At 38.5% G+C, this 14,376-nt stretch overlaps 1 protein-coding gene and 1 long non-coding RNA gene across 2 annotated transcripts in view; one reads left to right on the top strand and one right to left on the bottom strand.

Moving 5' to 3' along the window:
• Positions 1-14,376, top strand: part of LOC140226030 (uncharacterized) — a 234,405-nt gene that overhangs the window by 165,128 nt on the left and 54,901 nt on the right. The gene's annotated exons all lie outside the window — the stretch shown is intronic.
• The window catches only part of Idh3b (isocitrate dehydrogenase [NAD] subunit beta, mitochondrial), a 41,244-nt gene continuing 35,338 nt past the window's right edge, over positions 8,471-14,376 (bottom strand). The window contains exon 8 of the mRNA XM_019055641.2: positions 8,471-9,744. Coding sequence (XP_018911186.1) covers positions 9,670-9,744 — 75 coding nt within the window. The 3' untranslated portion in view covers positions 8,471-9,669. The remainder of the gene's footprint in view (positions 9,745-14,376) is intronic.

Raw genomic sequence — 14,376 nt, forward strand, 5'->3', positions numbered from 1 at the left:
AGTTTGATAAGATTGAAGCTAATGAAACATGGGAACTAGTTAAAAGACCCCCGGACGATGAGATTCTTGATGTAAAATGGGTTTTCGCAAAGAAAGGAGACAATGTTTATAAAGCCAGAATTGTAGTGAAAGGCTATCAGCAGCAAGAAGATTCAAGTTTTGATGAAGTTTACTCACCTGTTGCCCAGACTCAAACTTTAAAATTACTTTTAGCATATTGTTGTCAGCACAATTTAGATATTGATCAAATGGATGTAGAAACAGCCTTCCTAAATAGCAAAATTACCTCTCTTGTTTATGTTAAGCAGCCTAAAGGTTTTGAAAAAGGCTCAGAGAACATGGTCTATAAATTAAAAAAATCTTTGTATGGACTAAGGAAAAGCCCTAGAAATTGGTATGATACATTTAATGATTATTTGATTAGTTTAGGTTTCATAAGGAGCAAAGTTGATATTTGTTTGTATGTTATGCACACTTCAGATGGACATGTAGTCTACATATTGGTATTTGTGGATGATTTACTGGTTGCTAGTAAAGAGAGAAGAGTCATCGACTCAATAAAGAAGAAACTTGAAAAAAGGTTTAAAATGAAAGATCTTGGCAGAATTAAGAAGTATCTAGGTATTGATATTGATTATGATGTTAACCCTAGTCTGCACCAACGAGAAAGCCTGAGCGGGGTCAATTTGACCCCAGCTGAAAATCAATTAGTTAGCTATATATGTTTTTTTCATGTTTTTAGTTAATATCAGTGCACTAACCTTACAGGCCTTAACCATAAAGCATATCTAAGTTTTAAAAAACACGGCGCAGGGTATGCAACCATTTTTTCATACACATGTTGCCATGTTGTTCTCAGCACGAGAAAAAAAAATCGAAGGGCTACTAAATACTAAAAACGAAAAAAATCTGAAAAATTTTTATTGTTTTATAAGTTTCTGAAAAAAATTAAAAAGAGAAAAATGAATACACCTTCAAAGTAAGCTTTTATGATGCTAAATGGTAAAATATATGTTATAAGGATATCTGACCCCGCTCAGGCTTTCTAGGGGTACTCGTGAATTTTTTGATCTTTCATGCACATTTTTTTTTTTTTTTTTTTTTTCCCCTTCAAAATCGTGTTCCTAGATGTTTTTGTAGAGCTGTTTTTGAAGGACAAACAATTTCGTGCATACCACGAGAAATGGTAAAGAGTTGAAACTCCCGTGGGGTCAATCTGACCCCACTCAGGCAGACTAGGGTTAAAAAAGGAACAATGACCCTAAGTCAAACAAATTATATTGAATCCCTATGTGAAAAATTTCAAATTCAAAATGCAAAACTGTATAATACACCCATGGAAAGTAATCTTCATATAGATCCTGCTGAGAATCCAGACCCAAATTTATCTTTTAGAAATCTTATCGGGGCACTTCTGTACATAAGTAGCGCGACTCGTCCAGACATAACGTACAGCGTTAATTACCTTAGTAGATTTACTACTTGTGCTGATGAGACACATTATAAGTATGCACTCAGAATTTTGAAATATTTACTCATGTCTAAAAACTTAAAATTATGCTTTAAGAAATCAAATGTCGATGAAGTTCTGGACTCATTTGTTGATTCAGACTGGGCAGGAGATCATATTGATCGTAAATCTACATCTGGATATGTCATTCGATTCTACGGCAACCCAATCTATTGGAAAACCCGTAAACAAAATTTTGTCACAAAATCATCAACCCATGCCGAATATATTGCGTTATCTGAAGCTACGTCTGAAATTTTGTTTGTATTAAATCTCTTAGAAACTTTTAGCATAAATGTTAAAAATAAAATAAATATTTATGAGGATAACTCAGGAGCACTTACGATTGCCAAACTTGGGAACCTAACAAGAAATTCAAAACATATCGAAGTAAACTTTCATTTTGTGAATGAAAATTACAAAAAAGGTGTAATTGATATTGTGAAAATTTCCTCTGACGAGAACATGGGAGACATATTTACTAAAGCTCTACCAAAAGAAAAGTTTTTTAAATTCAGAAAGATGCTCCGTATTGGAGAGCAGTAAAGCAATTTTTTTCTCTAAACTATAAAATAAATTTTTTCAAAAAGCAAGGAAGCGTAAGAATTGTATTTCGATAGTAGCGGTCAAAATGTAAGAGGTGCTTTTGTTCTAAAATTTTTTCATATGTACTTTTCTTCGAATTTTTTATACATATATCTTTTGTGCACTATCCTGTTAAAAATTCAAAAAAGTAAGGAAGCGTGTTGAGTGATGAATAGTGTGACGTAGGTATTTTCAATATGGCGCCTGCGCAAAACGTGTGTCTATTGTATGCTGTCCTCCTCTATGTTCTATTCTGTGTAATCATGTGAAAGCCTACAAGAGTTTAATTAAAGTGTCCTCGCTATGAATCTCAAATTGTTTTTTATTGTAGTTCAAACCAGTTTCCCTTCAATAACCTTGCAGTTCGTAATCGCGATTTGGGGGCATTGGTGATCTTGGGACTCGGAACAAACTAGGTCCAAGTGTACCGCATCCACTTTGAAAAATCATATATCTCCTCCAACTTGTTTCCCGAGGATGAACTTGTGCTTGTTTTAAAGCTTAAAAGGTCTACTTTCATCAGAAAATATTTTGATTACTTATTGTGCGATTCCTTCAACGTCTCAGCTGAAAATGTGAAGGCAAGGCGGCAGCAATGGATGAAATTTTCAAAATGGACCAATTTTTTAAACATTGCCTGAAAGCTGGTGGTATTCTCTACATTTTGAGACCAAGCTCATCTCTTTACAACAAACCATTAGCGAGATATGCGAGTTTACATTTTTACTTTGACTCCCCCCCCTTCCACCTCCCCCTTGATTGCCCGGTTTAAAAAATCGTCATTGTTTTAGACTCGGGAGGTAATCCTCTATCAACTTTGAAAATATTTCGAAGATCAGGCCAAGGTTGAAAATGACCGATTTGGAATAAGGTCCTTTCTTCCTTGCTCTAGTCACAACAACAAGTAGAGACAAGTGAGAATTGGAATCGATGCGCGATACGTCATTACGAATCTTTGTTTACATTCCAAAGAGCCAAAAACGTCTCACGGTGAATGAGTGAAAATGTCTGTGTGTGTTTCATGTGCGTCTGTGTTAGTGACTACGCACTCACAGAGGAACGAGTGCGTCTTCATGAGAGCGTTATCAGGCAATGCGCCGCGCCGCGCTGTCGCTAAATAGTCACCAGAGACTCTGCGCAAAACTAAATTCGTCGATAGTACAGGCTTGACACCTAAGTAGCGACAATATCACTACTCGTACATGCTACCAACTGCTACATGACAACATCAACAAGGAATTTTAAAGTTTTCATTGAGTAGGCCTTACCTTACTTTTTGACGTAGTCTCCATCTTTTTTTGACATTTTTGGTGTTATTACAGCAGCTTCTTGATGCCCTCCGCGTATAGAAGCTTTCGCTTTAACTCTGAAACCAGTCATTGACAGCTATCTGTGCCTCTGAATCGGTTGAAAATCGCTTCCATCATGGAAGTTTTTCCGCTCGGGAACAAATGAAATTCACATGAAGCTAAAGTAAGAGAGTTTAAAGGATTGGGGGAAAATTTCTCCACGCAAAGCAACTGATTTGGAAGTGCAGATCGCTGTCAATAATTGGTTTTGGAGTCAAGACGAAAGCTTCTACGCGGAAGGCATCAAGAAGCTGCTGTAATGAGACCAGAAATGTCAAAAAGGATGTGGAGACTACGTCAAAAAGTAAGGTAAGGCCTTCTCAATGAAAACTTTAAAATTCCTTGTTGATGTGATGTATAGAGGCGATAACCCGAGTCTTCAATAATCGACTCTCCGTGTATCCTGACCCCGGAGGTGGGCACGCGGCGACAGGAGGTTGTCTCAGTAAGATTAAGTTTACTCGCAAATCCTTGGACGGATTTTCAAAAACTTGAGCTTGTTTTAAAGCTTAGAGTATGTCTGATGTGTGCTTTTTAACCGATTTGATTTATCTCGTTTCGCTCGGAAGATACAAGGTAGGGAACCTTCCTTTTTGGATGACCCTCGTATCTAATGGCGCAAGATCGATATCTCCCGCTGCCTTCGTCGCGCTCCCATTCTCGCAATTTTCACGTTAAGTGTACATATGTCAGAGCCGGATTTAGGGGAGGGGGGGGGGGGGCAAGGAAAAACTAAGTACTGGGCAGCGGCGGGGCCCTGACTTCCATTTTGAATTGATTCCATCTCTGGGGGAGTCATCTCAATCCCTCTGAAAATCATGGGCAACTTCAAGGCGGCAAATTTGCCGCTTAATAAGAAATTATTTCTTGACTCTCCCCGCGAAATTACATAGAATTTTATTTGTTCATGCTCCATGAAATATGAAGGGAGGGTTATCCCGTGCAGCGACTTTATTGCCTCTTATGGCTCGATTTTTAGCCTGACAGACCTTCCTTTGTCAAAACTCCATCCATTTTTGCTTGAGAAAAATTTTCAAGATGTGTACCCGAATATTTCCATTGCAATATATATACCTTTCCGTACCGGTGACCAATTGCTTGGTGGAGCGATCTTTCTCCGCTAAGGGGCGAGTGCACAAGTATGTAAGAATATATCAGTGGCATTAGAGACTTGTGAATGTCGCGATGATGTCAATACATAGAGAAAAAAAAGGAGGTGTTTGCATCTTGAGGAGTGTCTACCCCGTGTCGTCGAGGTCGGTGCAGGTACTCCAGCAAATAATCCGGAATTCGAAGTATGAAAAATTGATCATCATGTCCAATTTTTTTGCTTAAATTAACTCATATTATAAATGCAAACACTATACGTAGAATAACTTTTTTCCATAAACTCCACCATTTCCGAGAAAATCTATGATAAAAATCGTCGAACCGACCTCTGTCATCAAAAAAGTCCAAGATGCCCGAAATGCAAACACCTCCTTTTTTTCTCTATGATGTCAATGGAATCCGACATCACAATACAACTGGATTTCGAGGACATAGTAGAGAAGTTCGCGCATGCCAAAGCGAAAAAGAAAAATTTCTAGAGGTTTCAATGCCTCGGTGAAACTCAATGCCACTCAAATTTTCTCTCTCTTCTCAACTTAATCAATCCGTAAGTTTTCCGAAAACTTGAGTAGGTACATCGATGACCAAATTGCGAAACCACGAATCTCCATTTGCGATGTTCCAGACTTCCTGTGATACTTAATTCATTCTTTGAAAAAGTAGTCAACGTAATTTCTTGAAATTTTTTCCCTGTAAGCAGAATATTCTGTATGATTATGAATATCAAGCTATAAAGTTTGCTTGTTGTTTGTACGTATGAGCCGCTTTTACGGCGCGCTAGGGCGCTCTGCGACGCCTACTCTCCACAGGAATCTGTCATGGTAGAGATCCTCCGGAAGCTGGCATCTCTCCATCTCTTCACGGATGCCCTCTACCCACCATTTGGCTGGACGCCCTCTCCGTCGCCTACCTGGGGGGACCCACTCCAACACCTTCTTCGGCAACCTGGTATCAGCCATTCTCCGCACATGCCCATACCATACCAATTGCTTGGTCATGATATCGTGCAAAATCGTCCCCTCAACGCCCATTATCTCTCGGACACGTTCATTCCTGACACGTTCTCTCCTCGAGATTCCAGCCGATCTTCGCCAGAAATCCATCTCGGTCGCCTTGAGCATTTCTTGGGTCCGCTTCTTCAACTGCCACACTTCACTGCCATAGGTGATAATAGGCTTGACAACCGAGTTAAAAACCTTCTTTTTGTTGTCTTTGGAAATCCTTTGGTCCCAAAGGATCCCATTAAGCATGGCGATGGCTTTCCTTCCTTGAAGATTACGGTTTGCTTCTACAGTTAATTTAAGTTTGCTTGTTTCTCTTTGGAAAAATAAAATAGACGCGGAAATTCTGAAACATCGCGACGGAAATACGAGATTTTGCACTTTAGCATCAACATTCAATTTAATTTTTTACTATGTTCAAGTTTCGCCTTTTTTGTGCCTCAAATCCTTAAAGTCCTTGAAGAATCATTTCCTCCTCCTAAAATATTTGTTTGCAACATTTTCCTGCATATAGATGCGCATTTTCCTGACTATCGGAGAATCGGATTTCTCTTTTGCTGTGTTTTCGAAACTTACGTGCGCATCGCGTGTTTCTATAAGACATTACACAGTCCGGGAGGGGGGGGGGGGGGGGCGGCAAAATTTTTCGGGCACTGGGCGGCAAAAACCTAAATCCGGCTCTGACATATGTATATACCTATCTCTAGCAAATTTATTCGTCTTTCGACAGAAGTGGCGAGATTTTCGATATTTTGAACAGAAAAAAAAGTTATGAGCGAAAAATGGGAAAACCGTAAATTTTAGTCGTTTTTTCAAAATAGCGGCCGGGGGGAGGGTCGGATCTGTCAGGCAAGTCGAAATTCGGATTCTACGACCCAAAAAACATAGAGTTCGTCCATAATTGCTAGTTCGACTAAACTTTCCCGCAAACTGCCTATTTTAAGCTCTATTGCCTGGACTATAAGGTGATTTTCGGATTTAGCGGCCAAAATTACGTAGGGACTGGCACTGCATGCTTGTCAAAGTTTCCTCTCTGTTCCTAACGTCGAGATCTCTTCCGACAAGTGCTCTTTTCCGCCCTTATAACACCATGTAGGTAAAACTCGTCCGATTTTTTTGCATCGGATGGAAGGGGATATTATTTTTTCTGAGGTATCAAAAGGAGTTATTCCCACTCAATTTTTGCTGCTGCAGCCGAAGATGACCTTCGTTTTTCCCCCAAAATCTTTGGAAAAAGCAAGAACCCAATAGAGGGGATTTTATGAGCTGAAAAAAATATTTCTCAGCTCCGAATACGATTTTCTCGGCAATGTTGCCAAGTTTACTTTAATTTCGAACCAAAATTAAAGATATTCTCAAGAAAATGCTCGGAAAACGTAATTTTCAAGACACTTCTCCCATTCTGATAGCTGAATATCACCATGGCATGATACATGATTACTATTTAAGGCAAAAATGGAATTTTCAGAGCAACATTGACAAATTGGGTACATTTATTTTATGATAAGACGCTGATGTTTTTAAGCTTTTTGCGCAGAAGTCGTACTTTTAGGGGCTGTCACCTTACAGTGTAGGCAAAATATTACCTTTGCGCCATTTTATAGCATTTTTACAATAAAATGAAGATATTTTTAAGCTGCAATTTTTAAAGATAAAACTTGATTTCGGTGGTTTTCTCTGTTCTAAGAGGCGAGAGAGTCTCACGCTATGGCATTCAGTTGACCTGTATGCCAAAGTGCCTTGAAAATTACATTTTCCGAGCATTCACTTGAGAATATCCTTAATTTTGGTACGAATTTAAAGTAAACTTGGCAACATTGCCTTTGAAATACGATTTTCTCCTTAAGAAGCTATCATTTACTATCCTATGGTAATGTTCAGGCCCATACTCGTCAAAGTTAGAGCCCATGAAGATTCGTTTTCCGCCAAAAATCTCGAAAATACCCTCATACTATATTTGAAAATAAATACAAAATTGGCAACACTGCTTCGAAAATTTCACGATGGCCTTCAGCTGCGTTTCTTTACAATCTCAGGGTAGTATTTAGCCTGTAGACCGATGTACTAGTTTGTTTAACTATGATGCACTGGATTATTAGTCCATAATTCCTTGATTTTAGCACATAATAAATGAAAAATTGGCAACATTGTACAGCCTAAACGAGGTGCCACTTCAAGTTGAAACTTTGCCTGGAGGCTTACCTTACCATAAGCTTTTATTTGAGCCTTGTCCGGTTGACCAACTTGGGTATCCAAAAAGGGGCGAAAAAACACCCTTTTTTGGCGAGGCTCTTTGGTTTCTCGTTTAGGACCCTCTGCAGATGAGAAATTAGGTAAGAAAAAAAGTTCTGCGCTCAAAATTTGCGATAGTAGCCGAAAAACGAGAGAAAGTATCCGAATTTTGACAGTTTTTTATCTATTTTGGGGATTTGGGAGGGGGGGTATCTCCTATAAGTTGTCAAGGGGCCAAATTTGGATTCTCGTTTGGGATCCTCTATAACTGAAAAATCAGGTGAGAAAAAAAGTTCCACTTTCAAAACCGCGTAGGGGCCATTTTTTTCCTCAAATGACTGGACTAACAGACACATGTAAAAGGCCTTGTGTACACCAGCTCAGTTTATGAGAATTAGTTTCAGAAACTGGGGTTCAGCGGAAAAAGTTAGGGCTGAATCATAATAGGTTCCTGAAACAAGTTAGCCGGAGGTTATGCGAACCACTTTTGTGTGGACAAGACCTTACGTGGCTCAACTTTCATTACCCTCAGCATTGACATATTTGACGATGCAGGAGCAAAGCTTACTTTGGGTGCATCAAGCAAAAAGAGTGCACTTGGAGTACAAAATACTTTTAATTAATCTTCAGCATGGTGGGTTTTGATTACGTGCTAAGTGGTTGAAATGATAATCATGCATATATCAGGGATGTATACTATGCAGTTATTTATAAGTATTATACAACTCAAGAATGAAAACTTATCCAGGAATAATAATAAAATGATACAAAATACATTTAAGAAGTGAGTGCTGTATCGAGCCTATGTGAAGGAAAAATGGCTGAACTGACAACCTGTTCGACACCAGTTGCGGTGGGTTTTTAAGGTGCATGTCTCCTAGCGAGAGGCAAGAGGCTAGGAATTGTACTTTATTTGTTTGGCAGCACAGTATTCCGATTCTTAGCATCAATGTAAAGGGATTGGATCTGAGATATTTCCTGAGTTCTTTGTAAAAACTAGACATTTTTCTGTCTTCATCTGACAATATTATCATTAAATCGAATCCAGGCTTTCTGTAATGACCTTATTTTGAAAGAAACATATTCTGTTGATAGAGGGATTGCGGCGTGTGCGGCAAGACATTGTTATATCTAAAAACTTGTTGAAATGAAGGTTAATATACCGAGATTTTACGGAATTTCTTAGAGATTTCTTTCGAGATTTTACTGAATTTCTTAGAGATTTCTTTCGAGATTTTACTGAATGTAAATGAGAGAGAGAGGATAACAAATGCCTTTGTGTTCCCAAGTTTAAAAAAATCTCCATTACATTCACACCCGAAACAGAAAAATATGGAATCACATTTTCAATGTTATTCAGAGATAAAGAAGTAAATATTTTTAAAGAGAACTCTCTTCTCCTTCCATTTCTTGAAAAATGTTTAAAATCAGAATTGGTCAGTTTTTAAAATGCCTTTTAGTTCTGCTTAAATATATGTACACAGACACTTTATCCTAAAAATTGAATGAGTTCGGAAATCTCGACACTCCATGAGGAAGTAGTAAATTTGGAGTGAATCATTGCAAAAACTTCAGAGGACAAAGGATACTTGCACGGCAGCTGTAAGTTTTACCCATTTTCTTTAGGGACCACTGTATTTAAGAGGAGTGTTCTGTTGTAGAACCAAATTATTTTTTTAATTTTCTCAAATCAATGGTTTTGCTTTGTAAGCATCTGGATTATTCCGTCTCTGTATTCAATATAAGGCTTCCATGGAGACTAAAGGGATCACGCTTGGGTACTATAAACCTGCATCCATGATCCCAGATGATGTGGCAGATAATGCTACTTAAAAAGGCATTCATTGACACAAAACAAAACTAGATTTACAAAAGAACAGTTCTATCGTAAGTTTGATATTATGGCAAAAATGTACTCTTGCGTTGTTGCTTGGCCTCCTAGATCTTTAGTTCTTACCTGAAAGAAAAAAAAATGGGCTTGATTTTAGAATAGCAGTTGCTACAAATACAATGCACAGTTGCAAACAAGGGCCACTGGCGGCCGTGTACCTAAACTGCTTTGGGAGTTAAGTTACAAGGCCACTACCGTCAGCTGATTTCAAATGCTTGCCAGTGATTGACAAATCGATAGAATCGGAAGATACAAGCATGTCCATTCACAGAGCCAAAGTAAGTGTTCAATTCGATTACTCAAACACGATCAAACAAACATCTCGAAAATGAGTTGAAAGTGGCAAACCTGTCTATAGTAATCAAACAGACTTACATTGATTGATTCAGCGGATCGCGGAAACGATCAGCCGCTGGACCCTAGGATTTCCCATTGGCATTCCAAGGGAGCCTCAAAAAAAATGAAAGTCTGAAATGTTCCGCTCTTCAGGCGCCAAATGGATGCCACTTGGTAAAAAACATGTTTGCCAAAATTTGGGCCGATTTCAACCATTCTAAATGGTGCCAAAGGTCGATTTTACGATAAAATTCTGATATTAAGGTTTAGACCCCGATTTCGTACAAAAAACTCGAATTTACGCTGGAATCGTGCGTTTACGAGGGAAATTCCAAAGAACTCAGGTTGTGGAGGATGAAATTTTACCCAAGAAAGGCGTCTTCGTAAACGATAAAAATCAAGTTGAACTAGAAAAACTCACACTGGTATTTATTTTTTAGGTCCTCAGAATTTCTGAGGTCTTACAAAGTAGCGGTATAAAAGACTCATTTTTCACGGAATTAAGTCGAAAAAGTGTATAAACGAACTGTAGGCAAGTGCTGAGGATGCAAATGTAATCAGAACTCCCTCAGTTTAAAAAAAAAGGTCCAACTTTATTGCACAATCCTCCAAAAAGTGTACGGCTCGAAAGCAGGATCAAGCTGTAATAGTAAGGGATAAGTTCGGTTTGACCCGGAATAAATTGCGTAACAAACTTTCCCCATGTAATCATCATCACTTGGTCCTCCTGAACCACTTCCTAAAAGTGAATTATAATCTGACCCCAGAATACCCCTCAAAGCACCTAAAATTCAAAATGGCGGCCGTAATAAAGGGATCAGGGAAATCGGTATTTTAAAATGTTCATTCTGTGTCATGTGAGGTATCATTTCCTTTGTAATTTTTGTCGTGGATCACATGAATGAACTCAACAAGGCCCTCCGGTCAAAGGGGGCGTTCCAAATCAAAGATGGCGACCAAATGTGAAAGGCAGGAGGTTGTATTTTTTCAAATATTCATGTAAGGAACAAGGCAAGTGAGGTCTCTCTATTTCCATTTATTTATGGCCAAGGAACCTTAATTTGGACTGCATTTCGCAATTTGGAACTATAAATTTTGGCTCATCTGAAAGAACACTTAAGTGCATAGGGAAACTGATGGCACATACGTTGTTTTAAACCGGGCCAGAATTGATAGTTCCAAATTGCAAAATGCAGTCTATTTGATGTTGAAAAGAAATTTAATAAAGGAAGTTAAAAGAAACAGGACTACAGAGTAAGCTCAGAAGCGTGCGTTCACACTTCTATGAGTTAATGTGTCAACAGATACTCCCTTCCAATTCTCGTGTGTGTTCGCCGTTCCTTAGCAATCCCTGCGCATGATTTATCCTCTTTTCCTCCATCAATGTCCTATCACTGGACATCTTATGAACTTAATCTTGGACTAGCTGCTCCGGGCGCCCTCCACAGCTAGCAATGGTGGTGCAGTAGCTTATTAGGAATCGGAGCAATTAGTTGAATCTGTTTAATAATGATGATGATTCTGTGGCAGAAGATGAATGAATTTAACTGCCTCTCTGCGTTACAGGGTGGAGACTGCTGTTCTACCAAAAAATGTGATATAAAGCCTGTATTATCATTTTTTTGGTTATTTTTTTAATTTTTTTTATTTTTTAATAATTTTTTGATGACTATTACAATTTACTTTAAATGAAATGAAATGTATTGGTCGTGATATAGTGAAGTGCATTATCAGGTTTTCTTTTTTTTTTGGAGTTACTTTTTAATTTTTTCTTCTTATTTTTTAATAATTTTTTAATGACTATTAAAATTTAATTTAAATGAAATGAAGTGTATGATCGGAATAAGAAAAATTGAATACTTGCGAACAATAAAGTAAAAACATGAATTATTTTAGGCCATTGGGAGTTATAAAAGATCTAAGCACCTTTTTGTAGACGATGTTTTTTGTGCGGTTGCCTTTGGGAAGAATTTGTACTTTAACATTTTTGTATGATGTAGCTCGTGGGAATGCAACATATAGTACGGTGGCTTATGGCAAGTACGCTGCAAATCGTGATTCAGTTTTGCCACTTTGGGAGGTCAAACTAGATGATATTTTAAGAGTTTTGAGTCGAAGAGGCATTTCCAAAATGGTGGCAGAGCCAAGATGGCGGCCATTCAAAATGGCGGCCGGCGCGTACTTTGAGCCGCTCTAGATCGAGATCCACTGAACCGATTTAAATTTTCTTTTTTTTGTTTGATAGATAATTGAAAGGTTAATATAACAAAATCACAAAATTTTTGATTTTGACAATATACAGGGTGTTTTTTTCATAAAAACCGGGTTTCGCGTGTGGAAAAAAATCTTCTAATTCGCATAACTTTCAAAATCGTATTATTAAGGTCACTTTAAATACTCACCATGTAAAAGAGCGTCTTTTAAGCTTTCCAACGATATATTACATGATGGGTCTATGATTTAAAGTTTCCGCGCCACTGCGATCCGCGCGGCGGCGGCACAGCGCGGGCCTGTATAAATTAGTCCACGGGCCTATGTTGAAAAGAAGCCTCCCGTGGAAAAGTAGATGTAGTAAGTATGGAAAATGGCCTGACCTCTTCTTTTCGATGTGTAGAAAAATAATTTTGATGTTGTCAAGCTCAATTTTGCGTCCAACCCCTCCAATTCAACATGGCGGCCAAAATGGGGGCTCGGGGGTTGAAAATGTTGGAATTTGTTTTTGATGTCGTGTATGGGGTCTATCGCTATGTAATTTTGGTCGTAGAATCCGAATTTGAGGTCCAAAATTGTCTCCGGCTCAAAGGGATGCCCAAAATCCAATATGGCCGCCAAAATTTCCACGATAGGGTCAAATCTCCGAGAGTTGCGTAAAAGCGCCGAGTAGGGTATCTTTCCTAGGGTTTTTTGGGTCGTAGATTTCACTGATGAGGTCAGAATTTTACTACAGGTTTACTGAAGCCCAAAAATGTCAATATGGCGGCCAAATGGCTGCCGTTGCGGGGTGAAATATTTTGTTGAGGCTCGTATCGTCGAGTGAGGTGTCCCTGCATGGGTTTTTCGGGTCGTAAATTCCACAAATGAGGTCCAAATACCCAAACAGGCCCATAAAAGTTCTCTAAGAACCAAAGTGGTGGCCAACATGGCTGCCGCTCAGATAGTGAGAACGGTAGAGAAGTTACCTTTCATACAATGATGAATTTTCGTGTATGTTTTGTACTCCGCTGATTCCGGATGCAGTCCTCTAGTACATCGGAGTGGTAGCGGTAGTGGTCTGTAGTTCATCTAGGACATGCTCAAGAGCGTATTTCCTGATTTTTCCCAAGAAGATACTTTTCTCGATGAAAGGATAAAATACACTATTCTGAATACAAACCTTATTCGTTCGTTTTCCATATGAAAAGTAGGGTGAATATTTTGTACATGTCCGGTAGGACAAATCATGTGTACTTTTAATTGATTAGAATATCTCACTGAGTCTACCTAATTTACTTCAACACTGTCCTTTAAAAACACCTCACGCATTCATGGTGCTGTTAAATCTATATGACCGAAATTTATTACAATTATTTTGTGGGGATGTAAAAATTAAATTCAGCCTCAGTGTTAGGCACGAACAAATTACGTACACAATGAAAATTAATTCTAGTTTACGATTTGTAGCAATTTCGCATGCAGATAGTGTTCATTTTCTGCACGCGTCATCCTACTTAACAGCAGAAACGTGGACTTAACAATTGAGAAGCTTTCCGGAAAAGGGCACATTGCAAAAAATTGCGTATGAGAAAAATGCATCATAAGTATCCATCATTACTTTCCGGTCACTGATGATAACTTACATCGCAGCTTGGACTCCCGATTTCGAACGTAAGTCACAGTCAGTGGCCATAATTATAATGATGGAAACTTCGAATGCATTTTTCTCAAAGGCCATTTTTTGCTATATGTGCCCTTTTTCCGGAAAGCTCCTCACTTACATAGACGTATTGCTGAGTATGAGGCAAGGATCTCATATAGTTACTCTAGGAGGAATCTTAGGGCTGAGCCCGGATACCGCATGCTGAAATTCTCAATAGGATCCCGGTGTTCAAAGTTCCGTAGAAATTCTTACATCCGGTTACAAAAAGCGATAGAATTCGTATAGGTAGCTGGTTTTAGAAAGCGAAGGAAATCAAACAGCCGTGCTAAACAGTTTATTGCCTAACAATAACTTTATCGCCATCGTCTATCAAATACTGCAAGAAACTGCGTATAGCGGTCAATAGATGCTATAATAAATCTCATAGCCGGCTATTGGTCTATGGTATTTGGGACATAGATTCTAAAGCCAATATATACTAGGGTAAAGATATCCTCTTTTCCCTA

The sequence above is a fragment of the Bemisia tabaci genome, chromosome 1 (genome assembly GCF_918797505.1).
Source record: "Bemisia tabaci chromosome 1, PGI_BMITA_v3".
Taxonomy (NCBI): domain Eukaryota; kingdom Metazoa; phylum Arthropoda; class Insecta; order Hemiptera; family Aleyrodidae; genus Bemisia; species Bemisia tabaci.